The 21,995-nt window shown below is 35.0% G+C and overlaps 1 protein-coding gene across 1 annotated transcript in view; it reads left to right on the top strand.

Moving 5' to 3' along the window:
- The window catches only part of LOC145256226 (trissin receptor-like), a 233,634-nt gene that overhangs the window by 140,943 nt on the left and 70,696 nt on the right, over positions 1-21,995 (top strand). The window contains exon 2 of the mRNA XM_080114850.1: positions 20,572-21,073. Coding sequence (XP_079970976.1) covers positions 20,914-21,073 — 160 coding nt within the window. The 5' untranslated portion in view covers positions 20,572-20,913. The remainder of the gene's footprint in view (positions 1-20,571; positions 21,074-21,995) is intronic.

The raw sequence follows: 21,995 nt of genomic DNA on the forward strand, positions 1-21,995 counted from the left end.
TACATGTATATATATGTATATATATATATATATATATATATATATATATATATATATATATACATATATGCATGTCTATGACAGAAGAAAGTTCGTTTTAACACAAGACTTCTCCTGTCATTTTCATCAGGACTGAACGATGGCATTTTGATTTTTAGAAAAAGAAAGCAGGTTAATAAATTTAAATAAGGTGGAGATGGCTGTTTTACAATATGGGCATGAAGAAAGAAAGGAAGAACAGAAAAAAAGCATGTCACACGCATAACTTAGATACTGAGAGTAAAATGGAGAGTAGAAAACGCATTGTGAATGCGTTATCGGCAGCTCCTGTTACTCTCGCTTCTTCTTATTTGTCCCTCAGTCCTCATTTTAATGAGTGCTTTTTCTGACAAAGGGAGAAGAAATAGCTGTTTTCTAGGTTTGCCGTATTTTGCGCGAAGAGTTGGCAGAGATGGCGGAAATTTTCTGTTTCTATGTCTATCCTTGTAGCCATATAACAAGTAAGGGTGCTGGAGGTAAACGTTTTGTCTGGGCTTACGGTATCCGCCTGATAGTCAGGGACCCGAACCTTGGATTAACCACTAGAGAGGCTGTCCTATCAGCAGGTGCAAAGTACTGGGGCTGCTGTATTGTTATTTGGTGAATAGATTCTGGACCATGCAGTAGCTTCTGGTGGGGCCTCTCGATGCCATACTAGTGGGTAATTGTTACGGCTTTACCTTATCATTAGCTACAAAAAAAATTAATCATTTCTTTGTCTCTCATAGTTTCCCCTCTCTGTCCTGCTCTAAGTACATCTGACGACTTAGTCCACAAATTCCAAAATTTCATAATGACAGGTTTCGAGAAACTATACACGATTAAACCCGGTTCTCCAACTTTCAACGTAGATCCCTACTACCATGTCTTCTTCTCCAATATCAGGGGTTTACGTTCTAACCTTCCAGAGGTTGAAACCCAATTACAGGAGACTAAGTCAGACCTTTTATTTTTAAGTGAAACTAGCATTGGACAGGCTATTTCCCTAGAAGAATTCGCAATTAAAGGATACTCTAACTTAACTTCTAAATCTGACCCCCAAGATCGCCATAGCTTTCCATGTGGTAGGGACATCTCCAGGGAAGATCCTAACTTACACTATATGTGCTTCCGGGTTGCTTAAGCTCATACTACTGCATTTATATTTACTCTCTATCGCCCCCACAACAGCGGAGTTAATATCTTTCAAAGCATATCTGAGAAAATTGGCCAAGTCCTATCTGTTTATCCTTCAGCTAACATTCACGTATGTGGAGACTTCAATGTTCACAGCCTCGAATGGTTGACTCACTAAAACAAGACCGATGATGAGGGGAGGTTCTGTCATGATTTCTCTATTGCCTATGACCTCACTCAGATTATTCAGGAACCCACCCGTGTGCCCGACAATGACGGCTAGTATGCGAGCCTACTAGACCTTTTTCTCACAACTTGCCCTGAACTATGTTCAGTTTCTGTTCTGTCGCCTCTTGGATCTTCCGACCACTCTGTTGTATCAATTAAGATAAAAATAAAATGTAATATGTCCCCAGACGTACCTCTCCATCGTACAGTATATCGATACACTAAGGCTGACTGGGATAGCTTCCGTACATTTATATCTGACCTACCTCTGCATTCCATGTTTAAAAAGGATTTGTCCTCTATAGTATTAGACATGACGGAATGGTTAATTGTAGGTATTGACCGTTTCATACCCTCGCAAAAGTTTGAGCAAAAACCTAATGGTTCTCTCCAGAATGTGTTGCAGCCATTGCGCACAGAATTACTTTTTCCACTGCTTCCAACGTAATAGATGTATGGAAACTAAAGCCGCTTTCAGGACTGCCAGCAACCATTGTAAGAAAGTAATAAAGAAAGCAAGAGAGTTGTATGCTCAATCTGTTAAGTCATAAGTAGTTGAGCAGCGGCTTGGTTCCCACCAGTTTTGGCAAATAGCAAACAGAATTCTGAACAGAAGCGTGTGCTCCATCCCAACTATTATTAATGGGCCTGAGGTAATCTCGTCAGCATCAGACAAAGCCAAACTTTTTGTCAAGAACTTTGCAGCTTATTCTACCCTTTGCGACCAAGGCCGCCAACCCTCAATATTTCCTCCTGTATCAGAAAACACGCTATGTGATATACGTATATCCGTACGTGATGTTGCCAAGCTAATCCAAAAATCTTGATTCCAGTAAAGCAACTGGCCCTGACGGTATTCCAATTATAGTACTAAAAAAAAACTCAACCTGAACTAGCGGCCATACTTACAAAACTGTTTAAACGTTGTCTTAAGGAGAATAGTTTCCCATCTCCCTGGCAAATTTCATCAGTATGACCTGTATTTAAGAATTTAGGTGATCGCTCATCCCCCTCTCAGTACAGGCCAATAAGTCTCCTGTGCGTCATGAGTAAGTTGTTGGAATCTGTGTCAAATACAGAAGTAATCAACCATCTCAACAAAAATAACCTTCTTAGTGACACAATATGGTTTCCGTTCTACTAGATCTACATCAGATGTCCTTACAGTTATATCTCAAAGGATAAGCAAATCTCTCGACGGAAGCAACCTTTCTAGGGCAGTTGCTCTTGACATATCTAAGGCCTTTGATAGGGTATGGCATGAAGGTTTACTTTATAAGATCTCTAGCTATGGTATAGCTGGAAATGTCTTCTCAATTATTAAATCATTTCTCTCTGATAGGTTCATAAGAGTAGTTGAGGGGCAAAAATCAGAAGCTCACAGTATTAATGCCGGTGTCCCTCAGGGATCCATCCTGGGCCCAACTCTTTTCCTGATCTACATTAATGATCTTCCAAATCATATCCTTACATCATTTGTAGACATTTATGCTGACGACACTACCATGGTAGCACATCTAAGACAGTAAACGACCAAGTTCTCTCCAATTCTCTCTCCTCTGATCTTGAGCACGTAGTACAATGGAGAAAGGAGTGGCTGGTTTCTTTTAATGCATCTAAAATCAAGCTTCTCTCTTTACATCATCAACGTTCTGATCCACATCTGGCATCAATTGAAATGAATGTCTCTTGTCTTCAGGAGGCCTCAAGTTTTGACAAGCTTCTGGGCTTGACCTTTACTCCTGATCTTTAATGGAACACGTACATCAAATCTGTTGCCAAGGCCGCTGGAAAAATGGTGGGATCTTTCTATCGATCCGGTAAATATCTCACAGCTATCTATATAAGAGCCAGGTATGTCCAAGGATGGAATATTGTTGCCACATCTGGGCAGGGGCTTCTAGAAAAGACTTGTCCTGCCTTGATAGAGTTCAAAATAGACTTCCTAGCCTCGTAGGAGATGTCCTTTTCTCTTCCTTGCAACCTATATCTCACAGAAGAGATGTTGCGAGTTTGTCTCTGATGTATCGTTATTTTCATGGAAGGTGTTCAACTAAGCTTCAATTTATGGTGCCCCCTCGCCAAACTTTCACAAGAAACACTCGTCTTGCTGTAAACATTATCAATAATTCCCCCCACCCTTTATCTGTGCTTAAACATAAACGTAGATTCTATGAACAAAGCTTCTTTCTTAGAACTGCACGCCTGTGGAATTGTCTTCCGTTTTCCTGCTTTCCGGCTGACGACAATATGGTCGTGTTCAGGTCTAACGTAAATAAGTTCTTGATGAGCCGTTCCGTATAAGTTATCAAATTTACTAAATTTTCATTACTAATGATTACTATATTGTCCAATGTCTACTGTACACTCTTCAACCCATATCCTATAGTGACCTCTTAGCCTTGATAAGTAATGATGCTTATGTAAAAAAAAGACAAAAAGAAGCGCCTTTAGTTTTGTGATTGAGTCCGTCTCCCATTTATTTTAGCTCTTAAAAATCCTCCAGGATTTCCTTCCGCAAAAAAAAGAGTTATGTTAATTCTTTGCTTAATTCCTACGGTACCTATTTTAGAGATCACCGCATACCCAAAGGACCTCGACTCACATTTTTTTGTCCGTAGACTGCTAACTCCATCTAAAGTAGTGTATTTCCTGTTATTTGCAATAGCCGGAAAATAGCGAGCACTTCAACAACTAGAGTAAGTTGGGAGGGCCGTCACTAACACAACATAGTTAGAATTTAGTTTAGTTTATCTCTTTTTCTTACTGTTATTTTTCTTTATTTTGATAATTTTAAGGCTTGCATACATCCCACCCCCATCATTCGCCTGTTTCCTTCTTCGGTTTTCATGTATATTATGCTAGTATATAGATGGTTTGATATTTTCTTAATAAAAAATTGCGTTTCTTGTTTGTGTAAATAAAATTGTTTATCACTTTTCCTAAATAAAATTTGGAAACACGTTCATTCATGTGGGTATATTTTTAATAGCTTAGGGCCACAAAGTGAATAAGGTATTATGCTGAGTGATAAACAAGCTAGGGAATAAACAAATTAGATTGCCCCCGACTCGCTTTTCCCCATCCCCTTTTGTGGCGTCATGCCGCTTTGCTTAGGGACTCCTGCCATTGATCATAGATATCTTGAATTAAGTGCAATTTAAAAAATATGGGATTCTTGGCAATAAAATTTCTGCTTAAAAAATAAATAAATGAAAATATTTTTTTAATACGAATATCAATACAAACAAAAAAAATAATTCATAGGAGTATAGATGATTTGGTGTTTAAGTATATCTATGTTGTAATAAGGAAGTAAAATTAAATAATAGCCTATTTTTCAGATATTTTCCACTATATTTCTATAGTATTAATTGTGTAAATTATCACAGCGATTGTTAAAAAAGCTTCCAACTGGAAAAATAGTTAAAACAAGAAATTACCCAATATTAGATTGCAGAATAATCGTATAATTATACGAGCCAATAAAAATCATAATAAAAATGTCACTAATTCATGTTTGGCCTTGTTCATTTCAATCTCCAGATCTAAAAATAGAAGACCTCCTGTTGCTTTATATGAAGGCAATATACCTTCTACCGTAGCAGAAATTTTCTCCTGATCCAACACTTTATTATATTCGAGTCGCACAAATGATCTTACTTGATACTGTTATTAGATCTAACTAGCAGAGCACAACACAGTTTAGGACAACACAGTTTTCTAAAAATATCATTTCTCTTACGTACAGAACATTTTCTTAAAATAGACATTGTTGGGCTATATTTATCTATCCATATTTTACTAATCATTAGTTGTTGTGACTTGTCTTGTACTGCATAACTACTGGTACGCTGGAGATAGATTAAATAATGTTTGGAGCCAGGTAATGTGTATATGTTAATATGGACTTATAACTAATGGTCAATTATTGTATATACGTTTTGTTTTCAATCTATTAATACAATCTTACAAAAAATGAAATAGTTCTAAAATCTTAAATATTTTTCAAAAGCGTCGATAATACACTCATTCGAAAAAAAATATTTACGGACCAGAAGAAGTCGCACACAAAACACTTTCGTGGAAAATAAAAATGTTTTTAAATGCCTGGTAAAAACTGAGCTTACAAGAATAATAAGTTACATATTAAGAAAATTCCTTCAAGTTTAAGATTAAATGTAAAAATTTTTACTGCCAAGATGACCTGATTAAATGACGTTCCAGAAACTTAAACAAATAATTACGAATGTGTTTGTTGAGTAATACCTGCTATTTAATACTCGATGGGAATCCCTAGACTAACACAAAGATTCAGAAAGAATACACATCGTGTCCTGGTTCAGATAATAAATCTAGAAATGCCCTCTTTAACAAAATGCCTTTCGTAATGGTTCAATATCTAATATTCATGCAATGTTTAATATCGGACATAGAAAAAATCAATGAAAGCGATTATATAAATAGCGATGCAGCAACGTCTAATTATTACTATACGGTATTTTATCGAATAATCACAAAATATTCTAAACATGAGAGGAAAAACGCAAAGATCGAAAAAACAACTTATATAGCACTTTTTTTACGCATTGACAAAAAATACAAGACACAACATTTTATTTTACTATCCATTCGTGTTGGAAAACACATTTCCAGTTGGGTAAAGCAAATATCCGTACACAGGAAATGTTGTATGTATATAAACGCTTAACTGAAATAAAATTCAATATATTTATGTATAAAGATATATGCTACTAAAAATATAATGATAAACCTTATATATTCTTATTCGAATAGAACTTAATGCATTATTTTTAATTTAACGTATGAAAAAGTATTCGAGCAAATCAATTTTGACGAATATTTAAGGATAGTATATTGTTCAAGTAATGTTATCAGAAACTATAGTTTACGTTATTAGCCACTATCAAATCATTGTGGCGTCAAGATGATTTTAATAACGCGTAAATGTAAAATGTTGACTATTTCACAAAAACAACTAATTTTGTTTCTTTCGAAAGCTGGGAACAGTTACATAATTGTTTTTTAGCAACCTGTCTTATCTTTTCATTACAGTTGTGTCGCGTATTGCGCTGTTTAAGAATTCAAACACCGTTTAAAACCGAAGACGAACAGGTGCTCCGAGGAAGATTTATCCAAGATCAGCATAGATATTACGACACCAGATAAAAAAAATCAACAGGTTACTTGCGAAGGGCTGTAGAAACACATGAGTTCATCTGTGATAACATAACTAAGTGTATAATAAGTACAGAACTATAGCGAAACAATCATAACTCATACACCACAAGAAAGAGTCCACTCTACTTGAAACAACACAGAGATGGTCAGTAAAAATTCGCTACAGAGCATAAGGAAAAAGCTCTATAGACAGATGAAACTAAAATAATTGTTGGCCATACTTTTCGAAACCCTGTGTTGAGGGAAGACGGAGAAACATACAACCAAAGAACACGATGCTAACTGTTAAGTATCATCATATGGTATTGGTTTTCTACAAAATGCTTTGGTCTAATATCAATAATACACGATAAAATGAACGCTGAAAGCTACAGTTACGAGTAACTTCAAAACAATTTAATGACTTCTGTTTACAAGCTTCGCCTATATTCTGATTGGAATTGTCAACCAGATAATGATTCTTAGCATACCGCTAGATCTGGATTGAACATTCAAACTGAGAAAGAAGCCCCCAAAATATCAAGAATTTTCCAAAAAGAATGAGAAACATATCGATCAATCTGTGCAAATCATTAGTTAAGAAGAAGAGATATAGACTAATTGCTATAGAACTCAATGAAGGGGTTTACTAAGGGATTAAATTAAATTAATAAGCTTTTTTATGTTTTTTACGAATGCATTTTACCTCTTAAAACGAAAATAATGGACTATTTGTTATTAGAGTAATAATAAAGTGAATGACTTTTAAGAAGTGTAGAAAGTGTGTAAGGAAAGTCCTTTAAAATTACTGCGCCCTCTGTAGATGTATAAGAAAATCCTTTAAAAGTACTCTGCCCTCTGTAGATGTGTAATGTTGCAGCAACGTAAAGCAATTCAATAACCAGGAAACACCGGTTCTGCACGGAATCCAACTAGCAAGGTACCTAGACGGACGCGAACGGTTATTAAGAACGGACCCAACAATCGGTTACTCAGAACGGTCCCAACAACGGTAAGATATGCTCACACCCACACGGCACGAGAAGCAACAGCAACACGATTCCCGACCAAGTCAATCATCGCTCTCCCAACGTCTTTCAATCACCCGCTTTTATGGCCGTTGCAGGCCGGCTAAATTTGCATATTACGAGAATTCCTGTGACTTTGCGAGATATCATCCATTACAAAAGACGGCGGCAGCGATCTTGATCTTTCTTTCTCTATTTTCGCTCGGCGACGCCGAGCCGGCCCCGAGCTAAGTCTTTCCTTTTCGCCCGTCTCTTTTACGTACCCACACAGCACACAAACACGCGGGCGCTTGTCCCCTGGATGCACATTACAAGTTATTTTTACCTTTGTACATAAAATGTATCGGATATTATTCAGGATATATATATATATATATATATATATATATATATATATATATATATATATATATATATATATATAAATACAATATTTGATGTGAACCAATATATGTTTCCTTTACTGTATATACCACGCGTCTGGATTTAAAAGAATAAAATTTTTCAGTGTACGCGCAAAGTAAAAAAAAAAAAACGTGTGGAAGAAGTAAAATAAGCACTATCTATTTAGAAACGGACTCACATACAATACTAATGAAATAGCTGTTTAGATAAAATAAATACCAGGTTTATACTCGAACAGATTTTTAATTTATGCTGAGACGTAGGAAACGCGAAAATCTTAGACTAAATCACTAAAAATTCACATAAATTGTTATCGCTAATACGCTTGTATTTATTATTTTAACTTGCTTAAATGTTTCGTTTTACGGGAAAATATTATTTAATGCGAACTTAATAAATGGACGAATTGATATGATTTTTTAAAAATTTTCAGTTCACCCCAAAGAAATCACAGAGCTACTTAGGCGTAAAGGGTTACCATCGGGAACTAGTTTACAGGTTTTCCATTTAGTGAGTTCAGTAGTGAGATGTATTTAAACATTGCACTTGAATTCCTGCATGTCTGTACAGTAACGGAGGGAATTCAAAAATTCCAAAGTACGACAGTCTGGAAAAAATATTCAAGTAGATGGCTGTATGCCATCAAAATATGTCTACAGGACATGGGGTTTTTAGTGCTTTTTAGGTTTGTCAAAGGTATTGTCGTTGAAGGGGTACTAGTGCTTTGAGTTCGTCGGATCATGTGTCATTGGAATACAGGTTGAACTATGAATTTGTCACCCAAAAGAAAACAAAATTAATGTTTCATTTCAAATATAAAAAAAAAATCAATTCAATAATTTTATTATGTAGTAGAGCTGACACTAATCGAATTCAGCCGTGTTCAGTCCCAATCGCCGCCTCAATATAAGTTTGGAACTGGAAGCACGCCTTTTCCACAGGCGCGGGTGGGAGCTGGGCGAATACTCGGCGTATGGTGGCGATTAGGCTTGATTTGATGTTGCGGAACGTAGTGTTTGTGATGTTTTCGACATATGACTAAAAGAAGTCGTGCAGCGAGCTCATGTTGGTGAACGACGGAAGGGCAGTGAGAGAAGAGAACAAAGTCGTAGCATTCCTTCTGAAGACAAACCTGTGTCTTTTTGGCCGAGGCCGGCGCCAATTACTGCTGCCACACCCTGGATCTGCCAGCTGCCCCCTGGTTACGCCAGGGGATCATAATCCTCTGAAGCACATCCAGGTACATCTGACTGTTTACTTTCAAACTGATGTCGAAGATACGATGTTACATGAGATTGCCCCCCCCCCTTGAAACAACCCCAAGACCATCAAATTGGCCGAAAACTTCGATGAGCTGCGCTCTCAAGCGTTGACTTATTCGGATTGGCATTTTAAGGTGCTGCCAATTGTTGTGATGGTATAACTTAGATCATCACCAGCATTTAATCAGTAGCAGGGCATCTCTGATTTCGCTCCTTGAACAGACTGTAACTTTCAGACATAATAGACGAATTACATCGCTGTTGGAATTTGTACACAAATGGTTAAGTTGTAGATGGTTTGTAGAAAAAATACCGTGATTTTTATCAAACGGAAATGAAATCATCTACTCATTTCTAAGGCGAGAATTTTATCGTTCCACCCTAAACTTGAAAATCAAGTTGGAATTAATAATGTCTGTAATAAAATAGATAGTATTACGTCAAATTAATATTAGTAAATCATATCCAACAATTTTTACGAAGAATACTAATATTGTTATACACTAAGAAAAATGATCGACACAATAGAAAATATTATGCCGACCTAAAATATTAGTACCCATTGTGTCGGTAAGACAAAATTGATTTAAAAAAAAATAGTACAACTACTGAAACAGGGTGTAATGTAATTCAAATAACAATTTATATGGTTTGAGCCACACCTACTGTGTATGCGAAGAAAAATAATAAAATCAGCTCTGACGCTGATTAATGTATCCGTTATGCTAACTGTTTTAAAGAAATCAATTATCTTCTCCCAACAGCGGTTGCAATTTTTGCAAAAATATAATGTAGACGAATATTTCGATATGTTATGTTTATTAACGACGTATTCACGAATCTCTGTGAATTAATTTTTTTTCCAAATTTCATGACATTGATACAGATGAAGGTTATCTATGAAAATAAAGCAGTGGGGGTATGTTATTTTTCTTCATATACAACCGATTAAAATTTTTGCTTCGAGGCAAAGCAGGTAATAGGAATTAGATTTATCATCAGCGTTTTCCTTCACCAAGCTACATATTTTAAATAATATGCGGGTTGCATCACACCAAGTGATTTCAACACACCACCAGATATTAATGTTCAGAGGCGGATTAAAAAATCTTAAGGAATCAAAAACATCTGTATACTAATTGCTTTTATTATATTGGCTTTGTGAGCTTGTTTACTTAATAATGCATTTTCTATTTTTCAACTTGTAGCATATATACGTATCTGAAAGATTTGATACGAGTTAATTCATGTGTTTTTCTCTTGTCATAGTACTATGCTTTATAATTTTGTTTACTTTTCTAAACAATAAAAAAACGGTAAGTAAATGTTTTTGAAAATGTTCAATCTCTGACATTGTTTACATAAAGACAAACACGGCGGTTCTATCTTAAATATATTGTAATCTTCTTGGATGGTAGGTTAAGTCGTAATTTCTTTAATATTGAAGGTTTGTTTCGGAGTCATTTACTTCCTCGCAAGAAGATGCTTTATTAACTAAAAATGGACAAAGCTGAAACCTTATGTCATCTTGGAAAAAGCGGTATAAATAATGACAGATTGATTTTACGGCAGTCGGTAAAAGCGAATTATAATAATCGTAAAAAAAACGAACGCGGTGTAGATAACTAATTTGGACATGTTCAATGCATAAGTTTGTGTTTACAATGCGACTATTTTACTCTTCTAGACGGGAAAAAGAGCCGATTTTATTATATGCGTGTATATATAATAGCTGCCGTAAATCATGACAGACTATTGATACCCACCGTAATGATGCTTAGGCGTAGAATTCTTTTGGCAAGAGTTGCGCAATCTTCAAACACGGAGGTTACTCAGGGATAAGGGTTCATGCGTTTACAAAAGTCAATGGGACAAAGTTGTTTGTAGTGGAACATTGGTAAATTGGTTTACTTAAAGTAATGAGTTTTCAAGAATATGTTAGCGTTAAATTTTAGTCAGCTATAAAGATGGCAAATGGAAGAGAGTTCCATGATAGAGACTATGTTCATGAAAACTACATTTAGGTTTAGACACAATAAACAGTGCGGAACTCATTGATATTAGTTTACACTAGACGAGTATTTTCATGAAAGTTTGGTCATAAATTGGAGTTAAGACGAGCAATTTCTACGAAAAAAAACAACGCTAAATCAAGGACAATATAGACACATCTCCTCTGTGGGAAAGAGCTTGCGGGGAAAAGAAAAGGGCATATATATATATATATATATATATATATATATATATATATATATATATATATATATATATATATATATATTGAACTTTGTCAATTCACATTAAGTGTTCTCTAGCAGCCCCTTCCTATATGTGGAAACAGTACTTCATCCTTGAACAGACCTGGCTCTTATATAGGTCTGGAATTGCATCAACATGGAATATCTACTAATGGAATGATCCCGCCATTTTTCCAGCGACAACGGTAACGAATTGTACGTACGTACGTACCCTAATTCAGATCGGAAGTAAAGTCAAACGCAGAAGCTTGGCAAAACATGGAGCCTTCCCAAAGAATGAACTTATTATTTTCAATTAATGCCATATGTAGATCAGAGCATTGATGATATAAAGGTAGAATTTTATATATATATATATATATATATATATATATATATACATATATATATGTATATATATATATATATATTGTGTACAGAAAGTTGTTAGTTGAGACACATCATTGGTACCGTCGTTTTCAATCCCGATAATAAGTCCCGTTTAAGGTATCCTTATCAAGCTCTCTTCAGCCAATATTCATCTCACATACATATACATATACATATATATATATATATATATATATATATATATATATATATATATATATATATAAAGAGACCAATAGTAATGGGAAATGATGTCATAAAACAATATTTTTGTGGATATAGATTGGTACATTTATTCAATAAGGGAATATAAACAATTAGTTGGGGATAGAAGGGACTCTTTATGCCAAGGCATTTCGAAGCCTAATGCTTCTCAGCAGAAGAGAAGAAAAGATGCTAGGTAACATAGTGATGATGCGGCCTATTTCATTAGAAACGAAATAGATCAAATAAATGTACACATGATGCTAGCGGGATCTATTTTTAAATAAAGGATAGGTGTATTATATATATAGTGTAATGTGGAAAAGTTTTCAAGGGTATTTATCATAGTCTCAAATGTATGTAGCATATGTGTATGGGTTAAAGTTGGGGTATAGTGTGGATGGGTAGTAATTCTATTCTAGATTCACTAATATATAGTTTTGTGACTCCATTTCCCATTCCTATTGTTCTCCTATATAAGATCCAATGATACTTATTGAGCGTTATATTGCCCGGATAAGTCTCCTCTTATAGAATTGAGCTTATTCTTTTCCTCTAACACATAAAGCTATATATATATATATATATATATATATATATATATATATATATATATATATATATATATATATATATAACTACTTCTACATTATTGTTTCAGCTGCCCGACCGTTTTTTGGCCGCCTGTAACTTACTCAGAGTTTTACAGAAATGTTCGTTGTTATGGGATGAAGGAGTGAAAGAGTGAACAGGGGAGGGTGCGAAAACATCGGGAAAAAGAGCAAGGAAACAAGGGGGAAAGGTGGGGGTGGTATGTCGGTAATGTTTTAGTTTGGGAGTTTATGGAACTTGTTGGGGTGGGTCTGGGAAGTTAATGTCTGGTGTGGATGAGGGCATAGGGATACATGGAGGGCGAAGGGGAATATGTGGGGAAGGAGGAGGGGGTTACTTTATAATTTAGGTCTTAATGTTAAAGTTTTTGGCGTCTCGTTGGTGAGATGATTTCTTTTGGGTGTTCGTTTAGGTTCGGTGCGGAGGGCTATGATTAAGTTTGTTAATTGTTTGGAGAGGGTTAGCTAGCGGCCACGCGCGCGAGGACACACAAGCGCACGTACACACATGTATACTTAAAGACACGTTCACATGTATACATAAATGTCAGCCCTGGCGTGCAAATATATGCACATATGCGCACATGCATGCATAGACACCCGCGTCGCTCCCGCTTGCGTCAAATTTCCCTTAAGGTGCTAAAATTTGGTACGCGTGCGCAAGTATGGATGCACTGACACACAGATACATACACACATCGAGGCCCCTACCCCCAAGGAGCCCATGTGCGCATATTGATTCAGCCATACCTGTATCCCCACGCATACATGCACGCGCATGTGCACACACTGATTCCAATACCCGTGGCCACATACATCGACATATATACACAGCTGCACGCTTTCACATACGTATGTGGACAGCAGGCAACGGGCACATATACTCTCACATCCATACACGTATACATAGATACGTGTACATATACATCGGTATCCTATGTACACACGGACGCAATCGTGGGCGTACATGTGGGTGTATACACATATACCCACCCAGTTATACAGACAGTTATTGGTATAGACATATTCGTCTACACAGGTTTAAATCTAAGTTCATTTGTGGGTACACAGGCGCACTACTTTCGTTCGATGTAAATATGAGCATAAACTCATTCCCAGGGTCATATACAAAATATTTTTATTTTTATTTTGTGTTTTTTTTATTATATGCTGGTGCACACGCACCCACACCATTTGTAGACATTTATGCTGATGACACTACCATATATGGTAGCACATCTAAGTCGGTAAACGACCAAGTTATCTCCGATTCTCTCTCCTCTGATCTGGGTACAATGGGAAAAAGGAGTAGCTGGTTACTTTTAATGCATCTAAAACATAACTTCTCTCTGTACATCATCAACGTTCTAATCCCCATCTGGCATCAGTTGAAATGAATGGCTCTCGTCTTGAGGCGGCCTCAAGTTTTGACAAGTTTCTGGGCTTGACCTTTACTCCTGATCTTAAATGGAACACGTACATCAAATCTGTTGCCAAAGCCGCTGGAAAAATGGTGGGATCCTTCGATCTCACTGCTGATGTAATTCTCTATTTATATAAGAGTCTGGTAAGGTCCAAGGATGGAATACTGTTGCCATATCAAGGCAGGAGCTGCTAGAAAGGATTTGTCCTGCCTTGATAGAGTTCAAAATAGACTTCGTATTCTCGTAGGATCGTATCCTTTTCACTTACCTACATCCTCTATCTCACAGTCGAGATGTTGCGAGTTTGTCTCTGCTGTATCATTATTTTCATGGAAAGTGCTCGACTGAGCTTCAGTCTATAGTCCCCCTCGCCAACCTTTCACAAGAAAAACTGGTCTTGCTGAAAACACTATCGATAACTCCCCCACTCGTTATCTGTGCCTAAACCGAAACGTAGATTCAATGCACAGCGCTTAATTCTTAGAACTGCACGCCTGTGGAATTGTCTTCCGTTTTCTTGCTTTCCAGCTGACTATAATATGGCTGTCTTCAAGTCTAACGCAAACAAGTTCTTGATGAGACGCCCCACTTGTTAAGAAATTTACCGAATTTCCAATACTAACGATAACTATATTGCTAATTTTTTTCTGTACACTCTTTAACCTTATACACGAGTGGCCTCTTGGCCTTGATTAGTGGTGATTCCTATGTAAAAAATGCATGTCTTTGGATAAAAATTCGTTGATTATACAGGTAAAGATCTCACAAAAATGATTTATATATACTTATATATATATATATATATATATATATATATATATATATATATATATATAATTGCGAGTGTATTGCTATCTATATTAACAAGACCGATAGCAATTAGTGGCGTGATCACGTGTAATGCGTGAATATAGGATTGACATGAAATTCTTAATGTTAAACTAAAATGACCGAAAATGGGCTGAAATTACTTAAATAAATAAAAAGTAAATGACTTAGTATGCCTTTAATGAACTTAAGGGTGAATTGAATGACCTTAAAAATGACTTGAATCCTTAAAAACAACGGGAATCCTTCAAAAACAACTGGAATGATCTGGAGAATGACTTGAATCGGTTTTAAACTGACTGGTTGTAAAGTGGGTGATCATTTTACATCAAATTAAAACAGAAAAGTGACCCCCCACTTTATATCACATAGTTACAAACATGAGCACAACATGTAGTAATTACAGATACTACACTTTGATCTTGGCCAAAATGCCAAGGAAAGTGTATTTATTTGCTCCCCACTGAGCAAATTAGGCACAAGGACGATTTTTAATGTAAGGAATGAAGGGGAAATGGGGCCAACTCCCCGCGGAGAAGGGGCGCTAGATGGTGACAATTGGTATGAAGGGTTGCCCCTACATTGGCCAAGGCTTTATATGTGGGGCTGTCCTCCACATATGGTATTTGCTAGCAATATCTGTCGGAACAGATACTACACTTTTATCTTTGCCAAAAAAACCCAGGAAAAGGATATTTATTTGCTCCCCCCCACCTAGCAAATTAGGCACAGAGCCGATTTTTTATGTTATGAGTAAAGGGAAAATGAGGACAAACTCCCCGGGTAGTAGGGAAGCTGGATAGTGACAATTGGTATGAAGTGTTGCCCCTACATTGACCAAGGTCTTATATGTGTGGTTGCCGGTACATATGGTCTTTGTTTGCAGTATCTGCCAAAATAGATACTACACCTTGATCTTTGCCAAAAGGCAATATTTATTTGCACGCCCACCGAGCAAATTAGGCACAAAGCCGATTTTTAATGTGAGGTTTGAAAGGGGAAATCGGGACGAACTCCCCGGGGAGGGTATTTATTTACTCCCCCACGGAGCAAATGAGGCACAAGGCTGATTTTTTATGTGAGGAGTGAAGGGGAAATGGGGACCAACTCCCCGTGGAGTAGGAGAGCTGGATAGTTACAATTTGTATGAAGGTTTGCCCCTACATTAACCAAAGTTTTTTTTTTATGTGGTGTTGCCCCCACATATGGTCTCTGCTTGCAGTATCAGCCGCAACAGATGCTACATTTTGATCTTGGCCAAAAGGCTAAGAAAAGCTTAAAAAGCTAAGAACAGCATCTATTAACAACAGACCTTTGGTCTGAACCAAAAAGGACAAGCACAAATGTGGTTCGGACAGACGGATCGACCGACGAAGTGACTTATAGAGCCGCTTGCACGCGGCTAAAAAAAACCTTTTCTCTTTATTTAAGAAGAAAATACAACTTTCTCGTAAAGGTGTTGTGGAATTGAGTTAACTAGCAAAAAATCTAGCCTATTTGCATATTCTTTTAAACATTCATTTTAATTAATATCCAATTATTTTAATCTGTTTTCTAATGGGATGGTTATCTTTAGTTAACTGTTTCGTATAAATATATTGTGCAGATATTTTACTGTATTTATACTGGCATAATATTTTCGTAAAATGTTTATAATAAATACAAAACTGTTTCCGTATATATCTACGTATAGGTATATATTTTTGTTTAACAAATATTGCCTACCAAACTCCCCCTAGAGTTTTTTTTTTGTTTACAGACATGAAACTTCATATATAAGGTATTTGAATCCACGCAAAACTTTATATTTGGGCTTTATCCGGGAAAAATCGGTTCAAAAGTGTTAAAATTTAAAAAAAGAAAGAAATTTTCCAGGTGAAGTCGAACGCCGGCAAGAGGAATGCATAAACCAGTAGCTATCGGTTCATGTTTTAATTTTTAACCTTGCATTATAAGCATCTATATGGCCCAGTAATTGACGACAGAATCAAAAATTAAATCGTAAGCTGATCGTTTTGGTTTCGATTCTCGGTGATGACGCGCGAGTCTTTTTTTGTTTTTTGTTGTGTTACTTTTTAAATCATTCTTACATATTGAGTCCAATATCTTTATATCTATAAAAGAAAAGTATCTGCCTGTCTGTGTAACTTCCCTACCGTACATATTCAAACTTTGTTATATATACATCTGCACATAAATGCATGTACATATGACCTGAGCAAACCCGGTGGAATGCTAATATATATATATATATATATATATATATATATATATATATATATATATATATATATATATAACATATATATACTATATAACATATATATAATACATAACATATATATATACTATATAACATATATATAATATATAACATATATATAATATATATAACATATATATTATATATATAATATATATTTAATATATAACATATATATATTACATATATATAATATATAACATATATTATCCAATGTCTCCAGATACAATTATAATTTGAGAGAAATAGAGAAAGATGGAATGAGACTTAAGATATAAGCAATATTCATATCGACAATACGTGCATTTTGAATCATGTCATCATCAGATAAACTTACACGTTACAGAAAAACACGAGCAGGAATCAATTTTTCTTCGACTTCCTTCAGCCATAACGTTACTTGTAAGGACTATGAATATACCGTGATGATATGATATTAATAAAAGTTTTGGCGTGAAATACCTGGGAGTGTACTAGAGATTTAATTTAACACCACAACTTTCATTAATCTCATAACGTCACGATATAGCCATAGTCCTCTTATAAGTAGTGTTGTGATAACAGTTGCTTTTGATAAATCATACTCACTTACACTCTCTCGCTTCCAATCATCATCATAATATTGCGCCTGACAACATACAACGTCATTAGGTATGGTTGTTATCTCGATTTCCCCTGTCGCTAAACAAAAAATACTTTCAGCGTAACCCTCCTACTAAAAACTATACTTCTTACATACGAATAAAATAGAACCACAACCCAACCCTCCCCGCTACTTCCCCTTGACTCTTAAGCACATGAACTACCTGCATTATTAAAGATTATGATCTAAACCCCATAAAACCTTTTTACATTACACTTTATCTAGAATGCTCCTCCTTTATCTTGGAATTTAATATATTTCCCCCAAACAACATCAAGGATTCTATTAATTTATTTCGCCATGATGCGCCCCTTGTAAGCGGTGACATCTCCATCATGTTACCTAGCATCTTTTCTATTCTTCTGATGAGAAGTAATAGAATTCGAAATGCTTGTGTATAAAACACCCCCTTTATCCCCCAAGTAAATTTATGTATCCCCTTATTAAATAAGTGAATCATTCCATATTTACCAAGTTTTGTGACTCCATTTCCATTGTTACTCTCTCTCATATATATATATATATATATATATATATATATATATATACATTTAATTATTTTAATTATTTAATTATTTAATTATTATAGTAAAAAAATAATTATATATATATATATATATATATATATATATATATATATATATATATATATATAGGCTTGGAGAATAAGTTCGGTACGTTTTCATTTCGAGTTTTCATTTTAACAAAATTCAAATGAATTATTTATCCTTTGTCGTTCTTTCCCACATGTTATAAGGACGTTCCGCCAACAGTTCGGCCGGTCTGGTATCGAAGAGATTGTTGTATCAGTTTTTATCTTCCTCTATTTTTTCTTATATAACGTCCCTCATATTGTTCGATAGGCAGCATAAACTATAGTAATCCTTGTGTGCAAACTTCAGAGAATACGGTGGGTGCAGGAGGACCTACCTTTCTAGGTATTGAAGTATTGTTTGATAGTTTCTGCCACATGCTGGCTGGTGTTGTTATAAAAAAAGTATAGTTTTTTAATTCAGTAAATTAATATAATTCACGTGATCTAGCTGAAGCATGTAGATCAGCTTGATTATGGGATTTATTTCGATAAATTTCCAGTGCATCATGTCCTCACAGTTCTTACCAAATGCAGATCATTGTATTCTTTAAATAAAGATCAGGTTAGAGTTTTGGCTTTTGTGTATCTCTTGGGGAACCCCAATTTTTTATTGTCACTTGATATTTATGTATAGGGACTGTAAGTTATCTTACTTACAATAAAATTCAAAAGCAGTTTCTATGAGCATGTGTTGCTTGATAATGAATGAGATATTAAAAATCAATTTGAAGGTGATTTGTTGTTTTTTTAAGTTCATAATCCACGTAGACTCTATATTTCTCAGCAAATCCCATCGAATAGAGAGAATTGAGAGTCGAGTTTTTTATTGCAGTTTGTTTTATCGGCTAATACACGATTTGTTTCGTGACGGTTTTCTTCTAGAAGTGTTTGAGACGCTATTCTTAAAATTCGGATTTTTTTAGCTGCGAGGCGTATCGTACACATAAAGTTACCTATTCTTTAAAACTTTGAAACACATTCCCGAATGTAGACTCGTATAACTTGCAAAAGCCCCGGGTTGTTTCAGCCGCAGTTTGGCCTTGATAAAAAAAACAAATAACAGCAAGTGTTGAAAATGTTTCATTTTAACTCTTAGATATTCTATTTATAAGCCTAAATAGTGAAAAACAGAATTCATTAGTCACAAATATAATTTACACAGTTTTGTACGACGGGAAAATCTCCATCGAATTAATATCATACATTTTTCGGAAAGCAAAAACTTGTAACAACAGAAAAAAAAAGATACGAACTTATTCATCAACCCGAGGAAGTATTGTGTAAAAGCTTTAAAACTATTTAGAATTGCCCTTCGTTGGAGCATTATTTTGTTAGGAAGTCAATTAATCTCGCCCATCGTTTAATAGTTTCGTTACATGAACAAACAATAATACCAATGAGCATATAGGGACCATCAGTTTTCTAATGAACATTTTACATTTTTAAATCCAATAGTTAAATCGATTTTACAGGATAATCAACCCTAATAAAATAGGAAGGATTCATAAAGCGATGTTTTTCAATGATAGTTCATTTTTTTCAACACACGCAATGTACTAATAGATGACTAAAAATGTGAATTATACTTACTTTTGCGCCAATCTATCTTAAGCGTTCCTTCAAATATGCCTTATCGATATAAAAAACTTATTGGTATCGAAGTTGGAATTTTGTACAGAATTTCAAACGGAATTCTTATTTAATTCCGAAAAGCTTGCTGCCTTTCATAACAGGACTGGATAGAAGTCATAAATATTCAGGCGAGTAATCTTTGAATCGCCTGGATATGAGAGTTTAACCTTTTATAACGTGTACAATAGAATTGGTAATTAGTTTACATTGTAATGGTAGATGAACACCAATAACATACTTCCATTGGTAATATAAGTGTTTTTGTTTGAAACTGCGTTTAATTAATGATTCTCTTACTCAATAAGATGCCCTTTACGATCAGAAGTTACTTGGACATATATACGAACAGTATTTCGAATAACAAAACATATTTAACCTCATCAACAAAACAACTGCAAATTGGATGACACGGTTTTTGCGAGTAGTAATACCGAAAACTATTTTTTTTATATTTTAAAATGTTTTTCATTTGTTTTATTCTGCAGGCATTTACCAACGATGCTGAATCGGAACACTTGGATGAGATAACTTCGCATGGTACTTATATCTGCAACAAAGGACACTCTCTCTGATAAAGAATTCGCAAGAGACAATCATACCTTTTTTCATTTGACGCACAAAAAATCATTTACATACATGTCGTTCAATCTAAAAAAAAACATACAACAGAAACAACGACACATTGCGGCGCAGTTATATCCCACTCATCAAGTGGACTGTCAACTTTACACAAGTCTACCTGATTTCACTTATACATTAGATACATGTGAACATCTTTCTTTTCTACACGGTTTTGCGAACATCCATTAATCGAAATATCGTCAGCCATGATGTTTAACGAGTCAAACGAAATGTCCGAACTAAATTACACATTCAATTTCACTCAAGCTGCAACGAATTTTACATTCGATAATCCTTTTAACAAAATGCATATCAGAGTGACATTCTGCACTCTGTATACACTAGTATTTCTTTGTTGTTTTTTTGGTAAGTAATAGCACATCTATATTTTGAAGCTTGACATAAATGTGTATAATTGGTTTGTTTATTTCAGATAAAAATTATAATTTTATTCTCTGGTCACCTTTCATTATATCCAATGTCAGTGACGAAGATTTATGATAACAAAGATGCTTGTTTTGAGAGGAGTTTGAATTTTTGATGTTTTCTTATAAGTATTAGGTGGCTACCATGTTTTCCGGCGTCATCCGGTCATAAAATACGCATAAATATATTTTAATTAATGCAAAATTCTATATTTATTATTATAGATACAATTATTTATTCATATTTGTAATATGCCCAATATGTAGTAGTAATTGTTTCAAAAGTAAAAAAATAAGAATAAGCCTAGTCTGCCATCAGATATAATTGAAAGCAACACATGTAGCTCTTCAGCGGTATTCACTAGAATATGGCATAATCACCTTTTCTATTTATATAGCGCATAAATGTATTCATAATTAGGCAATTAAAGTCGTCTCACGCCTGGCAAATTTTCATTTTTCAATTTGGACTTTCTAACGGCAATTGTTACAATGGACATTGTTCCACATATCATAAATCTATATATCGTGCTTCAAGTTTGTAGACCTAAAAGTGAAAGAGTAGTGTGATAGACACCATTTTGCATAGGTACACATACAAGACAGATTGGAATTCTTACAGGTAATTTTGATATCTGAAATTCAATTTTAATCAATTCTTCAGCCGAGGTAAGTAAATTGCAAAAGTTATGAGGAAAGTAATTTAGTCAGATCAGACGGCTTCTTTCTGTGTTCAATTTTAAACAAATGGTGTGAACACATAAATATAATTGGATTTGTTTGCAGGTAAGCGAACATTTTTTTTGCATTTAGGTGTGATTATCTACTTATTTCGCCAAAACAGATTATTTGAGGAACGAGTT

The sequence above is a fragment of the Euprymna scolopes genome, chromosome 32 (assembly GCF_053919585.1).
Source record: "Euprymna scolopes isolate OS-2025 chromosome 32, ASM5391958v1, whole genome shotgun sequence".
Classification (NCBI taxonomy): domain Eukaryota; kingdom Metazoa; phylum Mollusca; class Cephalopoda; order Sepiida; family Sepiolidae; genus Euprymna; species Euprymna scolopes.